This window comes from Berghia stephanieae, chromosome 13, assembly GCF_034508935.2.
Source record: "Berghia stephanieae isolate SIO BIC M18660-M18661 chromosome 13, UCSD_Bste_1.3, whole genome shotgun sequence".
In the NCBI taxonomy this organism is placed as follows: Eukaryota; Metazoa; Mollusca; class Gastropoda; order Nudibranchia; family Aeolidiidae; genus Berghia; species Berghia stephanieae.
In genome coordinates, this window is record NC_088372.1 from 11,390,032 (window position 1) to 11,418,027 (window position 27,996).

Consider the following 27,996-nt stretch of genomic DNA (forward strand, 5'->3'; position numbering starts at 1 on the left):
ACACAACGGTCAGTTGGAAAGAGTGTGTGTTTGTGTGTGTGTGTGTGTGTGTGTGTGTGAGAGAGAGAGAGAGAGAGAGAGAGAGAGAGAGAGAGAGAGAGAGAGAGAGAGAGATGTTTTTGTTTTGTTTTTAAGGGTTTTACGGCGCTTGCAACACATTTAGGTTATACCAGCGCCAGTAAAAAGGAAGAAAATGGGATAGTAAAAAGTTATAGAATTACAATTAAAGCACCCAAGAAAAAGTAAGACAAAGGGGAACTGAGAACAAATAGGGATCAGATGCTTATTCCAAGAGCATACCACCAATGTACTTAGTTTGACACAACCTACAAGTCTCATCCAGACACAAGCACAAATCCCAACAAAGAGGAACACACTCAAATGCCTACATTATACATTCAAAATAAAAATAATAATACATAACAGATTTACAAGGAAAAAAATATCATCTCCAAAAACAATAACTATGCATTTGACTGTTTCCCTCCCAGCTAGGACTCCGGCCAGTGCCAGGACAAAACCAAGTAATCTCATTCCGAGACACAGACAGAAAGCATGTTGGATAACAGATATAAGGGGATAGAAGACACAGTGTGTACCTCTCTGCCCACTATGGGAGAGAGAGAGAGAGAGAGAGAGAGAGAGAGAGAGAGAGAGAGAGAGAGAGAGAGAGAGAAATGTGGGTTATTTCCCTTAAAATTCGGCTTTAACGGGAATCGGAGCGATTGTAGGCTGGTCCCACCATCACTGTTATACTGAAGTTCCTATGTAAAATTATTATACCCCAAATGCCATATTTTTAACCATGTATTCAGATTTTAGTCCTTAGTATTGATGCTATACGCTGGGCTAAATTACTCACAACATCCGTCCGCCGGATGTAACGTAACAACGCACAAATCTATGTGTAACCTTAAGCAGTTATAGTCCGATTGATATAATACAATGTAGTGAGAAGTAATTATTAAAATGGCAGTCTAAAAGCAATAACAATTAGCTGAGTGGCGTCAATTTCGTTGCTTCTATATTATAAGCCAATTCGTCATAATGCTGTTTTGAGACGAGTCACATATTGAGGCTGTAGGCCATAATACAATAATGTATGAAATTAGAATGTTTATAATTCTTTGATTGCTGGGTGGGCATAGTGGGCAAAGAGGGGGGGGGGGGGGGGGTGGGCATTTACTGTGTCTTCTATCCCCCCCCCCCCCCCCCCCTATACGTGTATATCTGTTTTCCAACATGCTTTCTGTCTTTGTCTTGGAATGAGATGACTTGGTTTTGTCCTGGCCCTAGACGGATACCCTGGCTGGGAGGGAAACAGTCAATTGTATAGTTTTGGGAGATGACATTTTGTTCTTGGAAACCATCTCTATAATGCATTGTATAATTTTTTGTTTTCCATATATAATAATAAATGATTTGGAAACATTTGAGGGCGTTCCTCTTGACGGAGACCTGTGCTTGTGTCAGAATGAGACATTTAGATGATCTCAAATTAAGTACACTGATAGTGTGTTCTTGAAATCTACACCTGTTTCCTATTTGAGCTAATTCCCCTTTATCTTACTTTTTCTTGTGTGCTTAAGTTATAATTCTAGAACTTCTTTACTATCTCATTTTCTTCTTTTTTATTGGCGCAGATATGACCTAAACATTGTGTTGTAAGTAATCCGTGACCGTTCCATGTTTTGATTGGATTGTAACTGAACACTTGCAGTGATGGGCCCAGCCCCTGGGGCCTTTTGCAACTACAAGCCATTGAAGATTGAAGCGCCGTAAAACCCTTAAAAACAAACAAACAAACACATTTTAATTGTTTCTATATTCAAATGTATTATTCCTGTTTACCGTAGTGTTCTAACTCTGTTAATGACTACGGACGAAGAAAACAGTCATTAATATAGCTTGCCTGGTCAGATCGTGGTTGTAAACAGTAATTAAGAGGTATCAGTGAAGATTACCTCTCGTTGTTGTCTTTAAATCCAGTCTTGTTTTGATGTCTTGAGTCTGACGACTGAAGACTCTGACTGCTTGGGGATGATGGAGTAGATTGTGTGTGTGTGTGTGTGTGTGTGTGTGTGTGTGAGAGAGAGAGAGAGAGAGAGAGAGTGAGTTTTTATGTTTTTGTTTTTAGGGTTTTACGGCGCTTGCAACACATTTAGGTTATTTCAGCGCCAGTAAAAAGGAAGAAAATGGGATAATAAAAAGTTCTAGAATTACAATTAAAGCACCCAAGAGAAAGTAAAACAAAGAGAAATGGGAACAAATAGGGATCAGATGTAGATTCCAAGAGCATACCACCAATGTACTTAGTTTGAGATCACCTATAAGTCTCATCCCGATACAAGCACAAGATCCAACAAAGAGGAATACACTCAAATGCTTGCATTATACATTAAAAATAACACATTTAATAATACACAACAGAGAGATGATTTACAAGGAAAAAAAATATCATCTCCTAAAACAATAACTATGCATTTGACTGTTTCCCTCCCAGCTAGGACTCTAGCCAGGGCCAGGACAAAACCAAGTAATCTCATTCCAAGACAAAGACTGAAAGCATGTTGGAAAACAGGTACAGGGGGATAGAAGACACAGCAAGTACCTCCCTGCCCTCTATGAGAGGTAGGAACCCCACCCAGTGTGTGAGTGAGTGCTCGTATTAATATTATAGTATGCCCTTGACTAAGAAGCTCACAACATTGCCATCCTCCGGATGGACCAATGGACCAAAACACAAAACTATGTGTAACCTTGAACGTTAATAGTCTAATTATTACCGTTTAGTGAGAATTACTCATAAAAATGGATGGCAAAAAACAAAAACAAAGTAATGTCAACTTAGTTCTCTCTTTACATAAGATATTGAAGTGTGTATTCCCTACACCAGTGTACTAAATACACAGGTTATTTATGTCCATTTTAGGAGTTTCAGCGCTAGTGACCGTAGACATATACACACATTATATATATATATATATATATATATATATATATATATATATATATATATATATATATATATATATATATATATATACACGAATAGGAAATAAATGTATAAAAATTAGAAGAACAAATAGAAAATAATTTTTAAAAACCCACTGAAATGAATCACGAGCATGTCCTCCTTTATTCGAGTTATTATACAGTCACAATATTCAATCTCAATACAAGTTATTTTAATAAAGTCACCTCACTCACTCACTCACTCACTCACACAATGGAATGAACAGAATAACGGTTATAGTTATAGAGTTTGTTTATTTTTCTTTTTACATTTTTTTTTTCAATTAAAAACAAACCCCAAAACAGACACGCTTCAAGTGACATATCCTTGTCAATGTCATTCCATGAACACCGTGCTATTGTAAAGCAAACTTAACTGATAAAGCTTTGTTGACAAGTATTCAGATAACAGGATATTGGAAAATAAAAAAAAAAAGGGGGGGGGGGAATAAAATAAAAAACAAAACAAAATAAGCAAACAAAACTTTCCCCAAAATATTAAAAAAAAAAAACATACCCCCCCCCCCCCCCCCAATACAAACACGCTTCAAGTGGCAATCCTTGTCATTTTTTGTTTTTGTTTGTTGCTTTAAGTCTCTTCCAACACAATTGAGGTTATATGAGAGACCGCTGAAACAAAAAAACAAGCAATCTAACAAAAATAGTACAAATGTAAATCAAAATCATAACCTAAAGATATCATAAGCTAAATTATAAATAACCAAGAACAAACAGGCAGAAGATTTACAGAAAAAAAAATATCCCCTGTCAAAATACAATCACAAACCAAAGAAGCAGGATAGGCTAGTGAAGAGAAGAAGAAACGACATCACTATCGGACCGTACACCCATGCGAACATCATAGGTATATGATTCAAGGGTGATGCTCCCATCCAACCACCCGCAATCCTTGTCATTGTCATTCCACTAACACCATGCTATTGTAAAGCAAACTCAGCTGATAATGACAAATAATCACATCACAGTATATTGGAACCAAAAGAAAAAAGAAAAAAAAAGAAAAACAAAACAAACAAAAATTTACCCAATATAAAAAAAAACAACATAAATATATATATTTATATATATATATATATATATATATATATATATATATATATATATATATATATATAGCCCTCCCACCCCCTTTTTTTTAAAATGTCAAAAAGCGATTGTTAAAATATCGAAAGACAATGGGTTATGACAGAAATGTAAGTGGGACAAATAGAAATAAACAGTTCCTGGTATTTAGCCAAATCATTAATCCATATCCAAAACATAAAATTTTTAAAGGATAAACGTAAAATAAGTCTAACTCATGACGTAACTATAGTACTCTAGTCGTCCATGGTCTAACCACATGACTGTGACTACTGTATTCTGGGAAATAAGTGAATTTAACAATTTGGCCAGAAAACTCCTTCTTCAAAAATCGATCGATTTAAATTACACTTATCTTGGCAAATAACTCTCAAATCTGGGACTTCGTGAAGTCTTCATTTAAGCCCCATATTTGATAGTTTGTTGGGTTTTTTTTTTTTGCCAAGATGAGGGTCATTTAAATCGATCGATTTTTGTAGACGAGTTTTCTGGCCAAAGTTTTAAATAAATGCTTTTTTTTCAGAGTACAGAGGTTAATTGGTTAATGAGATGTTTGTTTTTGTTTTTAAGGGTTTTACGGTACATGAATCAAATTCAGGTCATATCAGCGGCAGTAAAAAGGAAGAAAATGGGATAGTAAAAAGCTCTAGAATTACAATTAGAGTACCCAAGAGAAGGTCATTTGTTTGTTTTTAAAGGGTTTTACGGCGATTGCAACACATTTAGGTCATATCAGCACCGGTAAAAATGGAAGAAAATGGGACAGTAAAAAGTTCTAGAATTATATTTAAAGCACCCAAGAAAAGGTAAAACTAAGGAAAATTGGTTCAAATAGGAAACAGATGTAGATTCCAAGAGCACACTATATAAACAATACATTGCTTAACAGAGGTAGGATTTACAAGACAAAGAAATATCATCTCCCAAAGCTATCTATACATTTGAGTGTTTCCCTCACAGCAAGGGTATCCAGCCAAGGCCAGGACAAAATCAAGTAATCTCATCCCATGACAAAGACAAAAAGCATGTTGGAAACCAGAGATAGAAGGGATAGAAGACACAGTAAGTAAGTGCCTCCCTGCCCACTATGGGAGGTCAGGAACCCTACCCAGGTTAACTCACTCAATCCTAGAGATTTTTGCTACTTTTCTAAAATTGGAAAATTTTAAAATTAAAAATGAACATGTACATAGATGGTTTTATTCAACTACCATTAACATGTAAAAACTAAAAAGCTTTGATACTAAGCCTAAAATTTGTCTCATAAAAATGTAATAAATAGGCATTGTGTAAAAGTAACACGGGTAAACTACGGGTATAGTCGGTGTTATGGTTGAGTGAGTTAATGAAATGTATTCCTAACATAGGTAGTATTGGATTTGACGGAAAGTTCTTTATATGTATAAAAACTGATATGGCAAAAGAGGTTTATAACTAAAACAACACACAAAAAATAAAGAAAGAAAAGAAAAAAAATAATTTAACAAAAAAAGAAACAATAGTTTTCCATTTTCACTAACACCAGGACACACGTTTGCAAAATGATTATTCCATTGTTATTTAAAAAAAAAGAAAAAAAAAGAGAGACCCGACACAAACAAAACAAAATTAGAGTTTAAAAAAAAGAAACAAACAAGGTTTTTGTACCTAAAATATTTTTTTTTTAAACCACAAAAACATGAGCATTTATAACACCGTTGTATGAACCCAAATTAACACGTTTTAAGGGTTAACTAAAAAAATAAACACAAATAAAATAAAATAAAATTTTAAATAAACAAGTTTAACAAGATTTCTGTACCTAAATTAAAAAAAAAAACCCAAACAAAACCTGAGCAATTCTGACACCATCCCATAACTCCAACTAAACATTCGTTTTTAAGGGTTTTACGGCACTTACGACACATTTAGGTCATTTCAGCGCCACTAAAAACGAAGAAAATGGGATAGTAAAAAAAGTGAATAGATTTACAATGAAAAACACAAGAAAAATAAGACAAAGGTACCTGATACAAATGGGAGACAGGTGTAGATCCAAGAACGTACCATCACTGTGCATAGTTTGAGATCACCTAAAAGTAGGTCCCACTAAGAGGAGGAACACAGTCGTATTGCTTACAAATCATATGTTCAATAATTAAATAAAAGTTACAGTGCATATCAAAGAGATGATTTACAAGGGGAAAAAATCATCTCCCAGACCAATAACTATACAGTCGACTGTTCCCTCCCAGTCAAGGACTGCAGCCAGGGTCAGGACAAAAATCAAGTAAACCCATGCCAAGACAAAGACAGAGAGCAACTGGAAAACAGATTATAAGGGGGACCGGGGGTAGAAGACACAATATGTACCTCCCTGCCCACCATGGGAGCAACTCACCATACAATTTTTATGTATTTACAGAACAGTAAATGTACTCAAAGCACGTTATAAGGGGTCCCAAGCCAACAGAAACATTTAAAACATGTGCAGACATGGCACCTGTAATGTGCTGTTAGTAGTTTGTTGGGGTTTTTTTCCAACAGTTTGTGACTAGGTAATCATTATGCACCTCAATGTGGTCAGAATATGTGAGTAAAAAGAAGTAATATACAAACAATAAATACTACAACTTCGTTTTGTTTTTATTGTTTTTAAGGGTTTTACAGTGCTTGCAACACATTTAGGTCATATCAGCGCCAGTAAAAAGAAGGAAATATGATTGTCAAAGAATTCTGGGATTACAGTTAAAGCACCCAAGGAAAAGTAAGACAAGGGGGAATGGTTCAAATGGGGAACAGATGTAGATTCCAAGAGCACACTATCAGAGTACTTAGTTTGTGGATCACCTCAAAGTCTCATCCAGAGTATTTCAATTACAACAATGAGCCCGTAACGCACATATATAATATAACATCCGTATTGCACAATTCAATAGTTACATTCTAATGAAGGTGTTTTATAATCCTCTTTATTCCCCCAACATGCATTATGGACCAACATTTCCATCTCATATAGCAGCACAAGTCACTTGTCGAGCATTATTAAAGGAACAAGCAATCAGTCACATACATGATATAAAACTATAAAAACAAAAAACATGAAATAATAGTGCTCAACTTTTTGGTAGAAGGAGCTACTCATAAAATAATCTAAGTGTAATATATATATATACACACAAGTTATTTCAACGTCAAGATATATCATATAAAGATGTTGGTCTTTGACCATTTTTTAAACATATTTAAATAATATACCTTGACATTGAAATAACCTGTCCGATCTCATTTTTCTAAAGTTTGGGGGAAGGATGAAATCTATCAAAGGATGTAACTTTTACCATATTTGTTTAATAATTTTCAATCTGGAGGGCTCATTTGGGAGCCAGTCGTAATCACTCCAATTGGCCGTAGTCAGTTACCCCATTCTATGGTAACGTAATGGAACAAATAAGATATCAAATGATAGGAAATTATCAGAAGCATTTCAGCCTATTTATTTGAGTTACACACTGTTTTCAGGAAAAAAGCACAACAGTCAAGGTGGTGCTTTTTATTCAGATCGCATGTTATGTTTTTACATTCAAACTTTTCTCAAATTTATTTCCAAATGGGATTTATTTTAGCAGAAAACAATCCTGTAACTTACTGAGCTGTTGTGAATTGTTGAAATGAAATAGTAATGGAAAATTAACACCAAAACAACAAAACTTAAGAGGATTGTGCATCCCCTGGTATGTTATATATAATTTTGTAATTATATGTCACAAAGTTATCAAATTTCGTAATCTTACACTTTTTTATCAAACATACCGTACTTTTAAGATTGCACAATGTTAAACCTCGTATAAAACAACCATTTTCTTTTAAAAATATCCTTGAAAAATACATAGCCCATAAATTTTTTTGCATTATAACCCAACTTTTTGCGACACAGCCTACAAATATATATATATATATATTATATATATATATATATATATATATATATATATATATATATATATATATATATATCAGGGTTGCCGATTCAGGAGGAAAATAATTACTGAACTTTTATGACAACAAATCGACTGGGAAATGTTTGGGAAATATACGTAGGTTTTTTAACATACTGAATTCCGTAGATCTACGGAAATTCGGCAACCTTGATATATAATTCTAATAATCAACTTAAATAACAAACTGATAAACATAAGTATTTTTTCTCACATCCTTTTGGATTTCAGATCAAGAAAATACTTTCACAAAACTTAAGCTATGTTTATGAGATCAATGTGGAAAATGAATATAACCATCAGATATCACTTTTTCATACCTGAAAAATTATACTCTCTTTTCTTGGATGAGCAACTGGTCTGGTCTCGGGTTTAAGCCCTTTTGAAAACTAAATGTCATTTAATTCCAATGATTTCCTTCATTTGAAATGAACTGTTTAAAATACCTTGGTTTTATTTTATTTATTTTTTGTCACACAGGTGATGTACATTTATGTTATGTATATTTACATTTTGGAGGTCCTGTTGGGGAGGGGGGGGGGGTCCTGAGAGCTCAGTTGGTAGAGCACTCACATCACAAGCAAAGGGACAGAGATCGATACAGGTGCAGTCAAGATTCTTTTTCTGACCTTCCATGTAGTGATTGGATAGCTGGGTCTGTTAGATCTGGTGGAAAGTACTTTGAGATCGACTAACGTCCTATCCTTAGGGTAACAAGCAAATGCTATTGTCCCTTTCCTTCAATATAAACTGGGATAAACTTCAGTCAGCTCCATGGGCCTGGTGGCTCTGAAGGACATACATTCTCGCTTCATGATGTACATGAAGCCTACTTCTTTCCACCACCAAACCAGCCCCTGACAGAGTTGACTACCCCTGCGACGCTGCTTTCACCCCCCTCCATATCATTATCTGTTTTTGTTGTTGCAGTTTGGTTGGATGGTGATGATGATGAGGATGATGAGGATAAAAATGATGGTGATGGCAATAACGATGAAGTTGAAGAATTTGTTCCGGGTAAGGTTTTATCTTCCTCAGTCATATCGGGCACCGGCGTGTTGTGACTCATTTTAGTCATCTCCATCTCCACAATTTTGTCTTGTCGTTTTTTGATGTACCTGCCACCTGCATAACCTGGAAAAAAACATTTAAAGAATAATTTGAAAATCTATTTAATCCATGTTTTGATTTTACTTCATTTCTGGTTCGAATAAATCGAGTTGACTAAGACAAACTGAGCATTACAATCAAAAAGAAAAAGAAACATTTATTGTTGATAATCTAATTTCCTGTCTTATCAGGGTATGTAACCCACAATAATCATACATCAACAGTTACAACAGTAATTATGTCCCTTCGATTCTTAAGTCCATTGCATGCAATGAGGTGATCTATTCTATTACAACATGGATCTACTTGTATCTCTCTTAGGCCACTTATTTAATTCATTGTACAGAGTTGATATTCTAGCAGAAAGGCAAGCTTATCCCCAATTTCAAAATTTCTTAAAAGACGATAAAACGTCTACTGTCAAGACCATGACATGGTACCAATGGTATTAAAGGTAATAGTGGTGGTGATGGTTGTAGAATTGGTGGAAAGGGGATAATGGTGGTGGTGGTGGTGGTTGTGCAGACCTGCCAACTTGAAAATATTTTTTAATTGTAATTTTTAGGAGATAAAAATAATAGTCGCTATAGTTAACTTTTGAGGTGAACAATTCACCCTCACACAGATTAACTAACACTACACAATCCTTACAACTATGTAGTCTGGCACCAACTTTCATTTTCAATAAGCTTTAATGACTCAGATGTGGTCATGAAATTCTGAAATTGGAGCCTAATTTTTTCGAATTTTTCGTAGTTGTTGGCAGGTCAGTAGTGGTAGTAGAGGTGGTCGGGATGGTGGTGGTGGTGGTTGTAGTAGAGGTGGTCGGGATGGTGATGGGGTGGTGGTGGTGGTGGTTGTAGGGTTGATGTGATAGTGGTGGCAGTTGTAGTAGAGGTGGTAGGGATGGTGATTTGGGGGTGGTGGTGGTTGTAGTAGAATTTGTAGGGATGATGTGGTAATGGCAGTTGTAGTAGCGGTGGTAGGGATACTATGGTAGCAGTTGTGGTAGAGTTGGTAGGGATACTATGGTGGCAGTAGTGCTAGTGGTAGAGTTGGTAGGGATACTATGGTGGCAGTAGTGGTAGTGGTAGAGTTGGTAGGGATGATGTGGTGGCGGTGGTGGCAGTTGTAGTGGTGATAGGGATTACAAGTAAGTGTAATTATAGTTGTAATTCAAACCACTTGTGATCCAATGGCCATTTTTTTCCCCAAGACAAAATGTCAGAATATTTGTTACATTGCGATTTCAAAGCTGATGATCTTTGGAGCAATATTTTTTTTTTTTTCATTGACTACAAATATAACTGCTTTAAATTATGTGAAATGGCAATGAACGTAAACATATAAGCTTTAGTCTGTTGTAACATTTTCCATTAAAAAAAAAAAATTTTCAAATTTTGGTCCCGGACAACCCTTATTATTTTCAAATTTCCGGGACAGATCCGGGAATTCCTTGATGGTGGGTAAGACTGTATGTAGAAGGTAACTTGTAAAAAATATATGAAATATGGTTCTAGTGTGTGATCTGTGGGGAGAGATTGTCTCTTTGGGGTGATGGCCATGTGCGGCTATGTGGTCTAGTGGTAGGAAGGTCCTAGGTTCGAGCTCGCTCGGCGCATAGTTGAGTCCTTGGAAAAGACTCTTTAATCACATTCTCTCACAGTTCTCACCGTACTAAGGTGTACAATGAGTACAGGCGTCTTGTCCTACAGGTTAAATGTTGCTGTTGGCCAGGGACCCCTTGTAAAGCGCTTTGAGCACATTTAGTGGATATTGAGCTATATAAAAGCTCAATTAAAATTTTAAATGAGACTTACCCACAGCACCTCCAGTGACAGCAGCCAGACCCCCAATCTTCATTCCTGCCACAAACCCGATGGGACCCCCGAGGACCCCACCCAACACGGCACCAACCGCTGGAAACATGGCAGCTTTATACTTGGATGCCTTAGGAAAGACGGAAAAATTAATATTGTTATTCCCCATTCATTTGGGGGGTAGGGGTCCCTAATTTTACAATATCATAATAATATAATAATAATAATAATAATAATAATAATAATAATAACAATAATAATAATAATAAAGAATAATAAGAATAATAATAATAATAATAATAATAATAATAATAATAATAATAATAATAATAATAATAATAATAATAATAATCATCATCATAATAATCATCATCATAATAATAACAATAATAAATAATAATAATAATAATCATCATCATCATAATAATCATCATCATAATAATAACAATAATAATAATAATAATAATAATAATAATAATAATAATAATAATAATAATAATAATAATAATAATAATAAAAAAAGCAAAAGAATTATGAGGCACCATCATTATCCTTTGTAAAAAAAAACGTAGGACTAAAAAAAACAAAATTTGAGCTTTTATATAGTGCAATATCCACTAAACGTGCTCAAAACATCATAAAAAGCACCCCCGACCAACAGCAACATGTAACATGTAGAAAGAGACATGATGCCTGTTAGACGATATTAAAATTGTTACTGTCACTGTTGTTGTTGTTAACGACCTGGTACTCATTTTACACTTTAGTATGGTGAGAGAATGTGAGTAAAGACTCAAATTTGTGCAGAGCGATGATCGAACCCATGACATTCTGATACAAAAGCGAGTTTCATACCATAAGATCACATAGCTGCACTTAAGGAAAAGTTTCTCTCCTGCACGCATCAGGTTTTACAAAAAATAGATTCTGACTCAGAATGACCCCAATAATCTTTAAGTAGTCAACATTTTTTAATTCGAGAACCAATCATAGCAAAAAAGATACGATAAGACTTGGGTAAGAAATGAAACGACTGCGGTCATTGGAGGGGTCTGATAAATGTATTCTTGAACTGTGATGTTTCAAATTTCATAATTTTTTCCAATTGTGTTCTCCCAAGGTCGCACAGTGGTATTGGGAACTAGTTCAAAACTCAAAAATACTTTATTTTTATCGGTTAATGGTCTTTGACTTGATAATGAAAGTAAAAATGTGTGCATGATACAGAGCCAGCAAAACACATTGCAGCATGGGCACATCAAAAACACATAATATCATCACCATACACACGTCTCATTTTTAATCTGTTTTGTATTTACTTGTTTTTGCTACATACAGTAAGTAAATACAGTGAAATCCCGATTAAAGCCAACACCGCCAGACTAAAATGATTGGTTAACTTAATAAAAAGGTTGATAAAATACAGAAAATTTGGGACCAACAAGAGATGTTGACTTTATGCAGAAATTGGCTTTCAGAGTGCTGACTTTATGTAGATACAACTGTATAAATCTTGCATAATGGCTTATATCAAGACAGTTGACCGTTATTATCAACATATGGTACTCTGAAGATGGAACTAATCACTGAGGTTATAGAAGACAAAAAAAATTTTTTTTTAATATAAACAAATCTATCTACATCTTATGTACGACAAATCAAAGTGATTAAGTAACAAAATTGTAAATAAAAAATAATAAAAAATGAGACAATGTGAGGAGAGAGCCTTTTCAAAGGAATCAATTTGTGCCTTCGAGAGAGGGACTCAAACCCAGGACATTCCAGTCCCATGGCGAGAGTCAAACCAAACCACAAGATCAAAAAGCCGTACAACCCCTTGGATTGGGACGTCAGTCTACGTCAAACAAAAGCACTTTCCACCGTATCTTACAGACCCAGCTGTTCAATCATTGCTTAGTGGACAAGGAGTCCAGGACTAATGGGTCAGAAAACTTCTTAACAATACCCAGGATTGTACCAGTCCCTTCGATGGTGAGGCCAGTGCTCTACTACTAAGCCATACCTGCCTACTTGAAAATTAAAAGAGTCATAATTTTTAGGAGATAAAAAATTGTAGCCACTATAACTAACTTTAATAATGAACAGTTTACCCTCACAAGGATTAATTTAATACTTTAAAATTCTTAAAATTGTGTAGTCTGGCATCAACTTTCATTCTTCAACACATTTTAATGACTTTGAGATGCTTATGAACTTCTGAAATTAGAGGCAAAATTTCGTAAGCATATGAATTTTTCGTAATAGTAGGGAGGTCTGTATTAGAACCACAGATTGAGTGACAAGACCTGCTTTAACTCATGCAATCCTAGAGATTTTTTCTACTTTTCAAAATTGGAAAAATTGTATTAAAACTGAGCATGTGCATAGATAGTTTTATTCAACTACCATTAACATGTAAAAATCAAGAACATTAGCTTTGATACGAAGCCTTTAATTTGTCTCAGAAAAATGTAATAAATAGGCATGGGGTAAAAGTACACTACGGATATAGTTGGTGTTAGGGTTGAGTGAGTTAAGTAAAATTCATTCAGTTCTGGTAACTCTTTATAATTCTCTTTTACTTTTTATTTCCGAAGCAGCATTTCTTTGTGATAAGCAGCACTGATACTAAAATTTAATGAAACGCAACACCATAAAAGATGGAATACAATAAAATAAATAAATAAAAATAAATTCCCTTTATTTGTCCCATAGGGGAAATTTGTCTCTAGGGTCTCCTCCAAGGGAAGACTGGAATAACCCAGGCATCAGCCGTGGTGCAGCAGCGCAAATTGAGCTAGGGCGAGGTGATTTGCTCAAGGCCACACAGCGCAGTGGCGGGTGATCAAACTCGGTACTTTTTGGGGACGAAGCAAAGACCGTATCACTGAGCCACGCTGCATTTGCCATTTATCCATAATATATTGATGATACAGAACATTCCTATCTTTAGTTAACTACGCAAGTGCATTGACTTATATGATATCATGTATAGTCTGTTGCAGTGTTAAATAATTCTATGTGTGTGATACATTATTTAGTATAAAACGGTACGGGCTGCCTGAAGCCGGTGATCGTGAAAATACTAGCGAAAGAGTGAAAATGGAGAGGCTTCATATGGGAACAAATCAGACGATGGACATTTCAGGTACAAGCCCTTCATCAGTATAACAGAAGAAACTCAAATGAATCAACACATTAGTTGTGCTGACGAGGGGTTTGTACCCGAAACGTCCATTGTCTGTTTCGTTCCCATACGAAGCCGCTCCAATTTCACTCTTTCATTGATATATGATTTATAAAGTTTGCAATAAACTATTTTATTGACTGGCACTAATGAATGAGTGTCTTGCCTGTCAGTCCTGGTCTGCACTGCCTGTGGTCCATAACAATCAGCATGTTTACATCAAATGCAAAATGACGGTGAAAGGAGTAAAAAAAACCTTGTGGCAATAATGTCGGAAATCTGACAATAGGAAACAAAAGTGTGAAGCCAAAAAACTGGTTCCCATCTTATTCACAGTGAAAAACCACTCTTCTAGAGACTGAATACATACCTTGTGTAATTAAAGTGTTATTGATCTTCTCGTTTCAGAGTGATGGTATCTTATTTTCTAGTCTAAATATATCCTGGCCATCAACAAAGATCATCCTTCCCAGCTCTTTTACATCCTGCAACCCTTATAATCTGCATATATATCCTGCTACTAAAATAGTTATTCCACCTCATGATTCAAACTGTAACCTATTCATTATTAGTCCTCTGAAGGACTAGTTACATACACACTTCCAATGATTTTGGAACTGGAAAAGTAGAATGTATGACGTCACGACTTTTCTTCCCTGTTGTCTGACATTTTACACGTCTGCTTAGACTTTAAAAAAGAAAACATAAAACCGCAGTGATGGCCACAATAAATTGATTTGATTTTACACAACATCCAAAGCAGGAATGATACCAATTCAACTAAAACACGAAAAAAAAAAATTTTTTAAATAAAAAAATTTTTAAATTAAATAGTGGCAATATTTGAACAGCGTGATCTCTTGCTATAACTGAAGAGAAGAAGAGACTACAGTAAAACCTCCTTATACCCCCCCCCCCTCCCCAATCAAGCCACTCACTAACTTCATTAATTAATGAAAGAAAGAAAGAAAAATAATTTCATTATACAATCAGTCCTTCTACTTATACCCAAGTTGGTAAAGCTATTGCCTAAAAATCAAAGTGGATATCAGTCCAGGTATAGTCGAGGATTTTTTTTATTAAAATTTTTTGTTGTTGTTGCTCTGTCCAGCCAGCAGTGATTGGGTAGCTGGGTCAATTAAAAAGATCTGGCAATAAAGTACAGTAGAATTACTTTAAACCAAAATTTTGGGGACCTTCTAAACCATTTCGGTTTAAAGACATTTTGGTTTAAAGCAAGTTCCCGTTTTGCATGTAACTATTTAAGGAATTTGCTCATTTAATCGTATCATGGGTTTCCCGTTAAATGGAGTTGTTGAATAAATGCTGTCTTCGTAACCATTAAATTTCTTCTTTTTTTTGTGTGTGTGTTTTAAAAATATTTTTGGGGGTTTTCATTTTCAATTCAAAATTGTGGAAAGAGTTGAGTTCGGGATGCCGTGTATTTTACATATCTCCGTCTTGATCAACTTTTTTTTCATCGACTTCACATAGTATTTTGATTTTAAACTCCATCGTGTAAGCACAGTGCTTTCTTTTAGACATCTTTTAGTAAAATGTAAAGCTAAAATAAGATTGAAGGTCTTGTGTGATAATTGATAATGAATTATGCGCAGCTACTCAGAGGTGAAGTAAAATGGAAATGAAGAGGCGTGTCAATGCTAAGCTGTCTACTACACATCTCTCTTTTGTTGAAAAGCCATTAGGTTCAAAGGCCTAATTATATAGAACCCCCCCCCCCCCTCCCTCACACACACACATTTAAACAAAGTGGAAATGAAATGGCATGTCAATGGTAAGTTGTCTATACCCTCCCCCCCCCCCCCTCTCCTTAATGTCCTGCTTAGAAGTATTTCGGTTCATCGTAAGAATTAGTACAGAGATAATGAAGAAACTAGTACAATTTATTAAATTCTTTGCGGTTTAAGGTATTTTTCGGTTTAGCTTCTTTCGGTTTAAAGTAATTTTACTGTAGTTTTAAAAATCTTAGTATTCCACCCATAGTGTAGCATGAATTTGTTAGGTACTGTCCGTTTAACTCTCTTGAGTTAACCATGATTGAAAATCAAACAAATTTGTTCCGAATTTCAATTCATATCAATTCGAGAGAGTTAATACTATATAAATTGCAATAATTTCTGATTACTTGTGCCTTGTGAGTGGCTCTGAATGACTACTTTTTAAGAATTGGTTATGTGAGGCTCAGTCAAAAGGGCGTTTATGTGACATTCACCACAAAAATACTCCAATACTAAGGAAAGTATCCATTTTTATCAGTTTCTCTGGGTTCCATAATGAAAAATAAATTTAAAAACTGACGATCTAGCATAGAAATTATAGTTGTTATACTAGAAAGTGTGGACAATAGTTCCTCTTTTGAACCTTTGGAAAACGATTTCTGCTAGTCTATTGGAGCTAGATCGCCAGCTTTTGGTTTATTTCCCATTATTCAACTGATATAAACTGATCAAAACGAATTTTTACCTTAGTTTTTCACACATAAAATTACTATTGGAGTATATTTGTGGCCAAAGTCACAAAAACAAACTTTTGGAACAAACCGATATTAAAAAAACAAACATATAAACTGCCACCAATTATGCCATGTCCCCGGCATGGTGGTATAATGGGGTTTTACTGTAAATGGCTAGATATAGAAAAGGGAGCAAGCAAGCACTTACACAACGAGATAGAATATTAGAAACGTGATACCGCATAGCATTTCGTATCCGCCTGGACCAAGATGGCTGCATAGAGTACAGAAACACATATCTCATGACTCTCTACACAATGTACTTTAAGATAACATTTGGACCACAACAGGCCTCATCAGTTTGAAACGACCTTTTTAGTTTAAGTTGAAAGCATATGCCAAAGGCAATAGGTATATACAAATTTATTACCTTTACCATTTATTCTTCAATATGTTTTTGCTTTCATTGATTCTTACTAGTTAAACCACAAAACATAAAATCCTTCAAGATGTCAAAAGAGTAAAAGTGATGATGGTAGCAAAAAGTCAAAATGGAAAAATATTACTTAGCTACATCAGAGCAAAATATTTTCCACAAACATTATAGTCTATAATGAATACAAGGGCTAATGCAACAGAAATTACTAATATGAGATTATCATTATTCTCTGGTCACTGGCCTCAAGAAAGCGGAATTCAGTTGCGATTGGGCATTGTTCCAAAAAATTTTGTCAACATAACAAATGTGAATGAGACATTAAAAATAGAGTGGGAGGTGAGAAGACGGAGGTGGTTAAGGCGAGTACACACAACAATGATGGAACAGGAAATACCCGGCTCCTTAGTAATTAAATTTAAGCTTCAATTCCATTCTATTATTGTCGTTTAGTTTGGGTTTTTTTTAGCTTCATACAGGAACATTTGAAATACATTTGAGACACGTTTACTCTTTGTGTTTTCTTTACCCCCTGTCAGCTAAATTCCACACTCACCACTGCCAGATGAGAGGTCCCTTCCACAACATTGGCATGTGCTGAGTCAATGTTGTCCTCTATACAGTTAATGGTCTCTCCCTGTTGCTATAAACAACAAAAAATGGGACAATGTTAATACAAAACAAAAATTGAGAAGAAAAAAATTTTTAAATCATGATTATTTGTGAGGCGTTCTAGTTCTAGGGTAATGGTGGGGGTTCCGATAGATCAGTTGGTAGAACACATGCTTTACACGCAAAGGGACCGAGATCGAACCTCGATGCAGAGCAGATTTTTTTCTGGAAAAAATTGAATAAAAAAATTTGGCTAGAAGACTCGTCCTTCAAATATCAATCAATTTGAATACCCATCATCTTGGCAAACACTCTCAAACCTGAGACCTCACAAAGGTTTGAAAGTTTTCTTTCCAAGATGAGGATATCAGTTTAATCGATCAATATTTGAAGGACGAGGTTTCTGACCAAATTAAAGAAAAAAAACCCAAAAGACTGAGCTTTTTTTTTTTTTATTCAGAGTGCAGCAGAACAGATGTAGTTGCTTGGTCACACAAAATAAAAATTAAATTTTGGCTTAAAAATCACTCTTTAGAATGTAGATGGCCCCGACATAAAATTATTTGACACAGTGGCTCAAGTTTTCAGAACAACTTTTAACCAGTAACTGCCGTACTCCAGAAAGACATGTGTGGCTATGTGGTCTTATGGTAAGACACTCGCTTTCAGATATCGGAAGGTCCAGAGTTCGAGGCGTGCTCTGTGCATAGTTGAATCCTTGGAAAAGGCCCATTTACTTACATCATATTTAGGTGTAAAATGAGTACCTGGCCATTAACAGTGTTGTCTCTGGTGGAAAAAAATTTATTTGTAATATCGCCATATCTCATCCTCCATGTCTAGTGTTGTGTTGGCCAGGGACCCCTTGTAAAGCACAATGAGTACATTTAGTAGATATTGTACTTTATAAAATGCTCTTGGTGCTCAAGATTTAAATAATTTTGGCCAGAAAACTTGTTCTTCAAATGAGACTCATTTTGTCAAAAACTCTAAAATCTGAGACTACCCTGTTCTTAAGGATCTCGACACCATTATACTTACTTCTACATTTTCAGCAAAGACGTGGACCAGTTCGTTTAAGTCTTCAATATTCTGTGGAGGGTTAGAATCAGAAGAATAAATACTGCAAATTGATTTTTTTTTAAAAACTTAACAAAGAATAAAAGCAAAAAAAAATTGTGACACATTCCTTCTATATGAAGAGCTTTAGTATTACCCATTAGCAAAAATCACATGATCTAAAAATGTTGGCCAGCACAGTAAAACCTCTAAAAACTAAGATCAGCATAAATCATAACATGAAAAACTAGCTATGCCGAAGTAAAGAAAAATGAATAAAAAGAACTTTGAACAAGAATAAAAGACGTGACAGGACACTGCTGAATATAGAGTTCAAAGAAAGTAAAAAAACTGAGTAAATGTGACTCAGGGGAACTCGATTGTTCAGTATAAAAAATAATTAATCTAGCTGACTTTTGTTGAGAATTCATGTAGTTTCATTTTCGTCCCAGTTTGAGAAAATCAGTATGATTGATGATAGGTCACGTTCAAGTCTCGTTAACTCTCTCTAAGTCACACCCACTTCTTTCAAACTCGACAGGAAACTAAATATAGACCTAACTAACGTTGAACACGGATCCTGTAATCGCACAAATAACATGCAAAAAAATGATGATAGCCAGGGCAGTGGGTGTTACCGCATCGGCCCCTGGCGGACAACTATGGATACTGTACCATATACTGCATCGGTAGTCAGTGAGTTAATATACTTGCTAATGAATACACTTTTATATGCTGTATTAATAATTTTAAAAAATAAAAATTTTAACCCCAAAAAACCCAGATAGATAACCTTTTTAAACAGGTGTAAATTGTGTCCTGCATAGACATTTTAATCAAAATTCAGAGTTTTTTATTTTACACAATAAGTAAAAGTATGGCAATGATTCTCAATGTCTGAGGAAGAGAATCATATAAGAAATTTGATATTATAACCTCTAGTTTTTCATAAATCACCTCAGCTGAATGTCATAATACTCAATATTTCAGAGGTTAAACATAAAAGTAGAAAACGGTAAGGGCTGCCTGAAGCCGGTGATCGTAAAATACTAACGAAAGAGTGAAAATGGAAAGGCTTCGTATGGGAACAAAACAGACAATGGACGTTTCGGGTACAAACCCTTCGTCAGCACAACAATACACAAATAAACGTGGAAAACAAATAAAATATAATGGAAAATAACTTGTGTCGTCTGTACTCAATGGTGGTTGCAGTATGAATGAAATGTTAGCGTGGCGTGGGTAGAGGATAGTGTGCCCCAGGGGGTGATCTAATTGATAAGCAGAGGTCAGCGTCAGGGAACAGAACTTTCCAGACTATAATGGAAGATAAAAGACATATTGGTAGTAGTAGTAGTAGTAGTAGTAGTAGTAGTAGTAGTAGTAGTAGTAGTAGTAGTAGTAGTAGTAGTAGGTAGTAGTAGTTGTAGTAGTAGTAGTGTAGTAGTAGTAGTAGTAGTAGTAGTAGTAGTAGTAGTAGTAGTAGTAGTAGTAGTAGTAGAACGCTGTAGTGGAACAGTAGGGGGGGGGGGGGTTTGGAGGGGGCGAGGTGAAAGGGTCACGGCGGAGGTGGGGGGGGGGGGGGTTTGTTGGATGAGCGAAGGTCGAATCTTCGCGAAGGAACGATGCGATAGTAAAGTGGAATACACCAATAAATAGATAGATGGATAGGCAGATAGATAGGTAGATGGTCAGAAAAGAGGGAGAGAAGGGAGAGAGAGAGAGAAGAGAGAGAGAGAGAGAGAGAGAGAAGAGAGAGAGAGAGAGAGAGAGAGAGAGAGAGAGAGAGAGAGAGAGAGAGAGAAGAGAGAGAGAGAGAAATTAATAAAAGAAAAAAATTTTTAAAATAAAAATTAAAAAAAAAAAAAATTATTAAAAAAAAAGGGGGGGGGGGGGGGGGGGGAGGGGTTGGTTTGAGGCGGACCGGTAGAGAGGGGGAATCAGAGAGAGAGAGAGAGGGGGGGAGGGAGAAAGAGGGAGGGGGGACAAAGAAAGAAAGAAAGAAAGAAAGAGAGAGAGAGAGAGAGAGAGAGAGAGAAGAGAGAGAGAGAGAGAGAGAGAGAGAGAGAGAGAGAGAGAGAGAGAGAGAGAGAGAGAGAGGAGAGAAAGGGTGGAGGGGAGGTGAGAGAGGGCGAGTAAACAGCCGAGTGATAGCTGGGTCTATATGTATATTAATGGATGAAAAAGTGGATGATTGGACACAATGAGAGAGAGCTAGGAAGGTAGATGACTATGAATCGGTGGATAATCAGTAGATAGATTGCTAGCTAGCTAGCTAGATAGATAGATAGATAGATAGATAGATAGATAGATAGATAGATAGATAGATAGATAGATAGATAGATAGATAGATAGATAGGTAGGTAGGTAGAGTTGTACTTTTAGTAGTATGAACAGTAGTAGTAGTAGTCGTAGTAGTAGTAGTGGTAGTAGTAGTAGTAGTAGTAGTAGTAGTAGTAGTGGTAGTAGTAGTAGTAGTAGTAGTAGTAGTAGTAGTAGTAGTAGTAGTAGCAGTAGTAGTAGTAGTAGTAGTAGTAGCAGTAGTAGTAATAGTAGTAGTAGTAGTAGTAGTAGTAGTATGTAGTAGTAGTAGTAGTAGTAGTAGTAGAAGTAGTAGTAGTAGTAGTAGTAGTAGTAGTAGTAGAAGTAGTAGAAGTAGTAGTAGTAGCAGCAGCAGTAGCTGTAGTGGCAGAAGTGAGAGCAGCAGTGGTGATGAATATGGGTGACGTTGACATCTAGTGGTGGTCAATCCTGGTGTTGAGTCCGCGTGGAGTCAGCGTTCCCAACAACTTGATCAGGTGAGTTTCCCTACGTCGACGGGCGGAAGTGTCCGAATGGCAAAAACTGAGCACACACACACGCACACACTGTACATCGCAGTGGTCTGGCAGATTGAAGTGTCTGGCCACTGCTGTGTCTGCACAGTTCGATATGTCACGCAAGTGCTGCACGAATCTGTCACCCAGCCTCTTTCCGGTCTCACCAACGTAAGCAATCCCACACAGGGAGCACGTAATCGCATAGACTAGATTACGGTCAGTGCAAGTAAACGGCCGCCTGATGTCCCAAATCTTGTCTGGAAAGCTGACTCTGTCATACTCCCACAGGTGCCCACAAGTCTTGCATCGGGGTCGCATACACGATCTGGCTTTAGGTCCATCCCTAGGTATGGGTTCCAGGCGGCTTCTGACAAGGAGATCCCTCAGGTTACGATCCCGTCGATATGCTACCAACGGGGGTTCTGAGAAAACTCTGTGGGTGTCTTCGCCCGCCTGGAGGATCCCATAGTTCTGCAATAGGATGTTCCTCACTTGATCGGCATGGGGGTGATGCGTGAGGACTAAAATGGGACGCTGTGTCTCCTGCTTCCTGGCATTGCGAGGCCTCATTGCTGCTTCTCTCGACACGAGGCTGGCTTTCCGGACAGCCTTAAGCAAAACCCTTTCGGGATATTCCCGTGCCCTAAAAAAATCGAGCATGCGATCACGTTGAAGCGCAAATTCATCATCTTCCAGACAGAGTCTCCGTAAGCGGAGTATCTGACTGAATGGGATGGAGTCTTTGCACTTCACCGGATGGGATGACCGATAGAGCAGGTAGCTGTGACTGTCCGTTTCCTTGTAGTGTACAGTGGTCCGTACTCCCGTGCTGGTCAATACAGCCTTGATGTCCAAAAAGTTCACCTCAGAGGTTGAAATCTCATAAGTGTACTCTATGGACGGGTGGAAGGAGTCCATCGCTAGGATGAACCCTTTCAACTGGCTGTGGGTCAAGGACGTAATGCCGAAACAGTTGTCAATGTACCTTTTGAACAGCTCGGGGGCAGGTCCACTGTACTGATGGAAGAAGGTTTCCTCAAGGTAGCCCATGAAGAGGTTAGCATATGAGGGACCCATCTTGGTGCCCATCGCAACACCTGAGATCTGATGGAAAAATACATCATTGAACTCAAAAGTGTTGAGTGTGAGCACAAGTTCGGTGAGCCTCACAATGCTGTTGCTGGAAATCCCTGGTAATGGATGGCGGTCGACGAAATGCCTGATGGCACGCAGTCCGTCAGGATGCGGTATGGATGTGTACAGTGCCTTCACATCCATGGTGAAAATTAGCCGTGGACGTTCATCCTGGAATCGAATTTCGTCAATGACACCAAGAGCATGGTTAGTGTCCTTGATATACGATGGCAGGGTGGGAACTATACGTTGAAATACCGCATCGAGGAACTGCGATACCTTCTCAGTGGGGCACGAGATGGCCGACACAATCGGCCTTCCAGGTGGAGTGTCAGACAATACCCGGATCTTGTGTATCTTAGGGAGCATGTAAAAACATGGATTACCTAGGTCGCTGGGGTCGTGTTTAAGGACCTCTGCTCTACTAGGTAATTCTCCCTGCGATATCAAAGACTGGATTGTCTGGTGGACTCTGGTGTTGTTAGCAAGTGTTGGGTCCGAAGTCACTTTCTCATAAAATATCTGGTCACTCAATTGCCTGTGGCCCTCAGCTCTATAGAGCTCAGCGTCCCAAACAACTACGGCCCCTCCTTTATCAGCCGCTTTGATCACTATATCACGACGTGATCTAAGTGATCGTACGGCAGCCCATTCAAGACGGGTGAAGTTAGACCTCTTGATAGGTGTGGGCCCACACCTATCAAGAGGTCTAACTTCACCCGTCTTGAATGGGCTGCCGTACGATCACTTAGATCACGTCGTGATATAGTGATCAAAGCGGCTGATAAAGGAGGGGCCGTAGTTGTTTGGGACGCTGAGCTCTATAGAGCTGAGGGCCACAGGCAATTGAGTGACCAGATATTTTATGAGAAAGTGACTTCGGACCCAACACTTGCTAACAACACCAGAGTCCACCAGACAATCCAGTCTTTGATATCGCAGGGAGAATTACCTAGTAGAGCAGAGGTCCTTAAACACGACCCCAGCGACCTAGGTAATCCATGTTTTTACATGCCCCTAAGATACACAAGATCCGGGTATTGTCTGACACTCCACCTGGAAGGCCGATTGTGTCGGCCATCTCGTGCCCCACTGAGAAGGTATCGCAGTTCCTCGATGCGGTATTTCAACGTATAGTTCCCACCCTGCCATCGTATATCAAGGACACTAACCATGCTCTTGGTGTCATTGACGAAATTCGATTCCAGGATGAACGTCCACGGCTAATTTTCACCATGGATGTGAAGGCACTGTACACATCCATACCGCATCCTGACGGACTGCGTGCCATCAGGCATTTCGTCGACCGCCATCCATTACCAGGGATTTCCAGCAACAGCATTGTGAGGCTCACCGAACTTGTGCTCACACTCAACACTTTTGAGTTCAATGATGTATTTTTCCATCAGATCTCAGGTGTTGCGATGGGCACCAAGATGGGTCCCTCATATGCTAACCTCTTCATGGGCTACCTTGAGGAAACCTTCTTCCATCAGTACAGTGGACCTGCCCCCGAGCTGTTCAAAAGGTACATTGACGACTGTTTCGGCATTACGTCATTGACCCACAGCCAGTTGAAAGGGTTCATCCTAGCGATGGACTCCTTCCACCCGTCCATAGAGTACACTTATGAGATTTCAACCTCTGAGGTGAACTTTTTGGACATCAAGGCTGTATTGACCAGCACGGGAGTACGGACCACTGTACACTACAAGGAAACGGACAGTCACAGCTACCTGCTCTATCGGTCATCCCATCCGGTGAAGTGCAAAGACTCCATCCCATTCAGTCAGATACTCCGCTTACGGAGACTCTGTCTGGAAGATGATGAATTTGCGCTTCAACGTGATCGCATGCTCGATTTTTTTAGGGCACGGGAATATCCCGAAAGGGTTTTGCTTAAGGCTGTCCGGAAAGCCAGCCTCGTGTCGAGAGAAGCAGCAATGAGGCCTCGCAATGCCAGGAAGCAGGAGACACAGCGTCCCATTTTAGTCCTCACGCATCACCCCCATGCCGATCAAGTGAGGAACATCCTATTGCAGAACTATGGGATCCTCCAGGCGGGCGAAGACACCCACAGAGTTTTCTCAGAACCCCCGTTGGTAGCATATCGACGGGATCGTAACCTGAGGGATCTCCTTGTCAGAAGCCGCCTGGAACCCATACCTAGGGATGGACCTAAAGCCAGATCGTGTATGCGACCCCGATGCAAGACTTGTGGGCACCTGTGGGAGTATGACAGAGTCAGCTTTCCAGACAAGATTTGGGACATCAGGCGGCCGTTTACTTGCACTGACCGTAATCTAGTCTATGCGATTACGTGCTCCCTGTGTGGGATTGCTTACGTTGGTGAGACCGGAAAGAGGCTGGGTGACAGATTCGTGCAGCACTTGCGTGACATATCGAACTGTGCAGACACAGCAGTGGCCAGACACTTCAATCTGCCAGACCACTGCGATGTACATGTGTGCGTGTGTGTGTGCTCAGTTTTTGCCATTCGGACACTTCCGCCCGTCGACGTAGGAAACTCACCTGATCAAGTTGTTGGGAACGCTGACTCCACGCGGACTCAACACCAGGATTGACCACCACTAGATGTCAACGTCACCCATATTCATCACCACTGCTGCTCTCACTTCTGCCACTACAGCTACTGCTGCTGCTACTACTACTACTTCTACTACTTCTACTACTACTACTACTACTACTACTACTACTACTACTACTTCTACTACTACTACTACTACTACTACTACTACTACTACTACTATTACCTACTGCTACCTACTACTACACTACTACTCACTACTACTACTACTACTACTACTACTACTACTACTACTACTACTACTACTACTACTACACTACTACTACTACTACTACTACTACTACTACCACTACTACTACTACACTACTACTACTACTTTCATACTACTAGTACAACTCTACTCCTACATCTATCTATCTATCACTATCTATCTATCTACTACTATCTATCTTTATCATCTACTATCTACAGCTACTAGCTAGCATCTATCTACTATTATCCACCATTATAGTCATCTACCTTCTATCTCTCATTGTTCATCATCACTTTTTCATCCATTATATACATATAGACCACTATCACCGTCTGTTACTCCTACTTCCCTCCTCCTTTCCATCTCTCTTCTCTTCTCTCCTTCTCTCTTCATCTCTCTCTCCTTCTCCTTCTCTCTCTCTCTTCTCTCTCTCTCTCTCTCTCTCTCTCTCTCTTTCTCTTCCTTCTTTCTTCTCTTCTTTCTCTCCTCCTCTCTTTCTCCCCTCCCTCTTCTCCCTTCTCTCTCTCTCTGATTCCCCCTCTCTACCGGTCCGCCTCAAACCAACCCCCCCCCCCCCCCCCCCCCCCCCGTCCCCCCCCCCCTTTTTTTTTTTTTTTTTTTTTAATAATTTTTTTTTTTTTTAAATTTTTCTTTTAAAATTTTTTTCTTTTATTAATTTCTCTCTCTCTCTCTCTCTCTCTCCCCTCTCTCTCTCTCTCTCTCTCTCTCTCTCTCCCTTCTCTCCCCTCTTTTCTGACCATCTACCTATCTATCTGCCTATCCATCTATCTATTTATTGGTGTATTCCACTTTACTATCGCATCGTTCCTTCGCGAAGATTCGACCTTCGCTCATCCAACAAACCCCCCCCCCCCCCCTCCGCCGTGACCCTTTCACCTCGCCCCCCCCAAACCCCCCCCCCCCTACTGTTCCACTACAGCGTTCTACTACTACTACTACTACTACTACTACTACTACTACTACTACTACTACTACTACTACTACTACTACTACACAACTACTACTACTACAACTACTACTACTACTACTACTACTACTACTACTACTACTACTACTACTACTATACTACTACTACTACTACTACTACTACTACCAATATGTCTTTTATCTTCCATTATAGTCTGGAAAGTTCTGTTCCCTGACGCTGACCTCTGCTTATCAATTAGATCACCCCCCTGGGGCACACTATCCTCTACCCACGCCACGCTAACATTTCATTCATACTGCAACCACCATTGAGTACAGACGACACAAGTTATTTTCCATTATATTTTATTTGTTTTCCACGTTTATTTGTGTATTGTTGTGCTGACGAAGGGTTTGTACCCGAAACGTCCATTGTCTGTTTTGTTCCCATACGAAGCCTTTCCATTTTCACTCTTTCGTTAGAGGTTAAACATAACGATGGCAAAATCGAATAATTTGAAATAAATCAGGATTGATTACATAAGTAAATTCATTACAGGAAATATCTATTGGTAAGTCATAAGTTCGTTATTTCTTATCTGATAAGAAAAATAATCGAACACTTTGCATCGTCAACAGCCAGACTCAAACAAAGTGCCTACTGGTCCAAAGGCAGCACCTTCTGGTGGTCTCGTCTTGCACTAGGATATTATGATGGACTATCCAGGCGGCAAACTCATTGCAGCATTTGAGAACATTCGCAAACACACCTGGTAGCCTTGTCATGACACAATGCCCCACCAGATGCTCTGCTGTTTCCAGTTCTTTTCCACAATGATTACAAGAGGGACAGTTGGAAAGTCACCACCGATGAAGTATCACTGCTTCAAACCACAAAATTATAATGTTACACATCCGACTTACCTCTCTCAGTTGTTCCCATGAGGCGGAGGCTTCAGAATTTTCTGGAATGACATGTAAGTTGGTGGTCACTAACAACGGGGCTTGGTGGGAGTTTGCTTCAACAACGGTGTTATCGATAGTATCCTGATTTCCAGTGGAATAGGGGTTTGAGGAATGGTGATGACCTAGCTGTCTTTGAACTGTTGTTGTGTCATGGGTGGGTAGCAATGGAGATGAGGTTGGAGTCGATGTTGGCAATTGTCCACCCTGTGACATTGGTGCAAGATCTCCTGTGCCGCATTCAAATACCTGGCCTGAAATTGTTATGAGGACGAGGACGGTGATGATGAAAATAATAATAATAATAATAATAATAATAATAATAATAAAAATAAAAATAATAATAATAATAATAATAATAATAATAATAATAATGATAATATTAACAATAATAATAGTAGTAGTAGTAGTAGTAGTAGTAGTAGTAGTAGTAGTAGTAGTAGTAGTAGCAGTAGTAATTGCAAAAACCAATTTCTTCATGGATAAAAAAGTTTATGTATTTTATTTAATAATAACAATAATAATAATAATAATAATAATAATAATAATAATAATAATA

The 27,996-nt window shown here is 38.0% G+C and overlaps 1 protein-coding gene across 3 annotated transcripts in view; it reads right to left on the reverse strand.

Moving 5' to 3' along the window:
• Positions 1-8,547: 8,547 nt before the first annotated feature.
• Positions 8,548-27,996, reverse strand: part of LOC144959183 (syntaxin-17-like) — a 29,425-nt gene continuing 9,976 nt past the window's right edge. For 2 of the 3 annotated variants that reach the window (XM_078891725.1, XM_078891724.1), the window contains exons 5-9: positions 27,399-27,691; positions 18,776-18,826; positions 17,679-17,765; positions 11,027-11,156; positions 8,548-9,230 (exon numbers count right to left, since the gene is read on the reverse strand). In XM_078891725.1, the coding sequence (XP_078747851.1) occupies positions 8,926-9,230; positions 11,027-11,156; positions 17,679-17,765; positions 18,776-18,826; positions 27,399-27,691 (866 nt within the window). In that variant the 3' untranslated portion in view covers positions 8,548-8,925. The remainder of the gene's footprint in view (positions 9,231-11,026; positions 11,157-17,678; positions 17,766-18,775; positions 18,827-27,398; positions 27,692-27,996) is intronic. The other variant, XM_078891726.1, reaches the window with a different exon arrangement.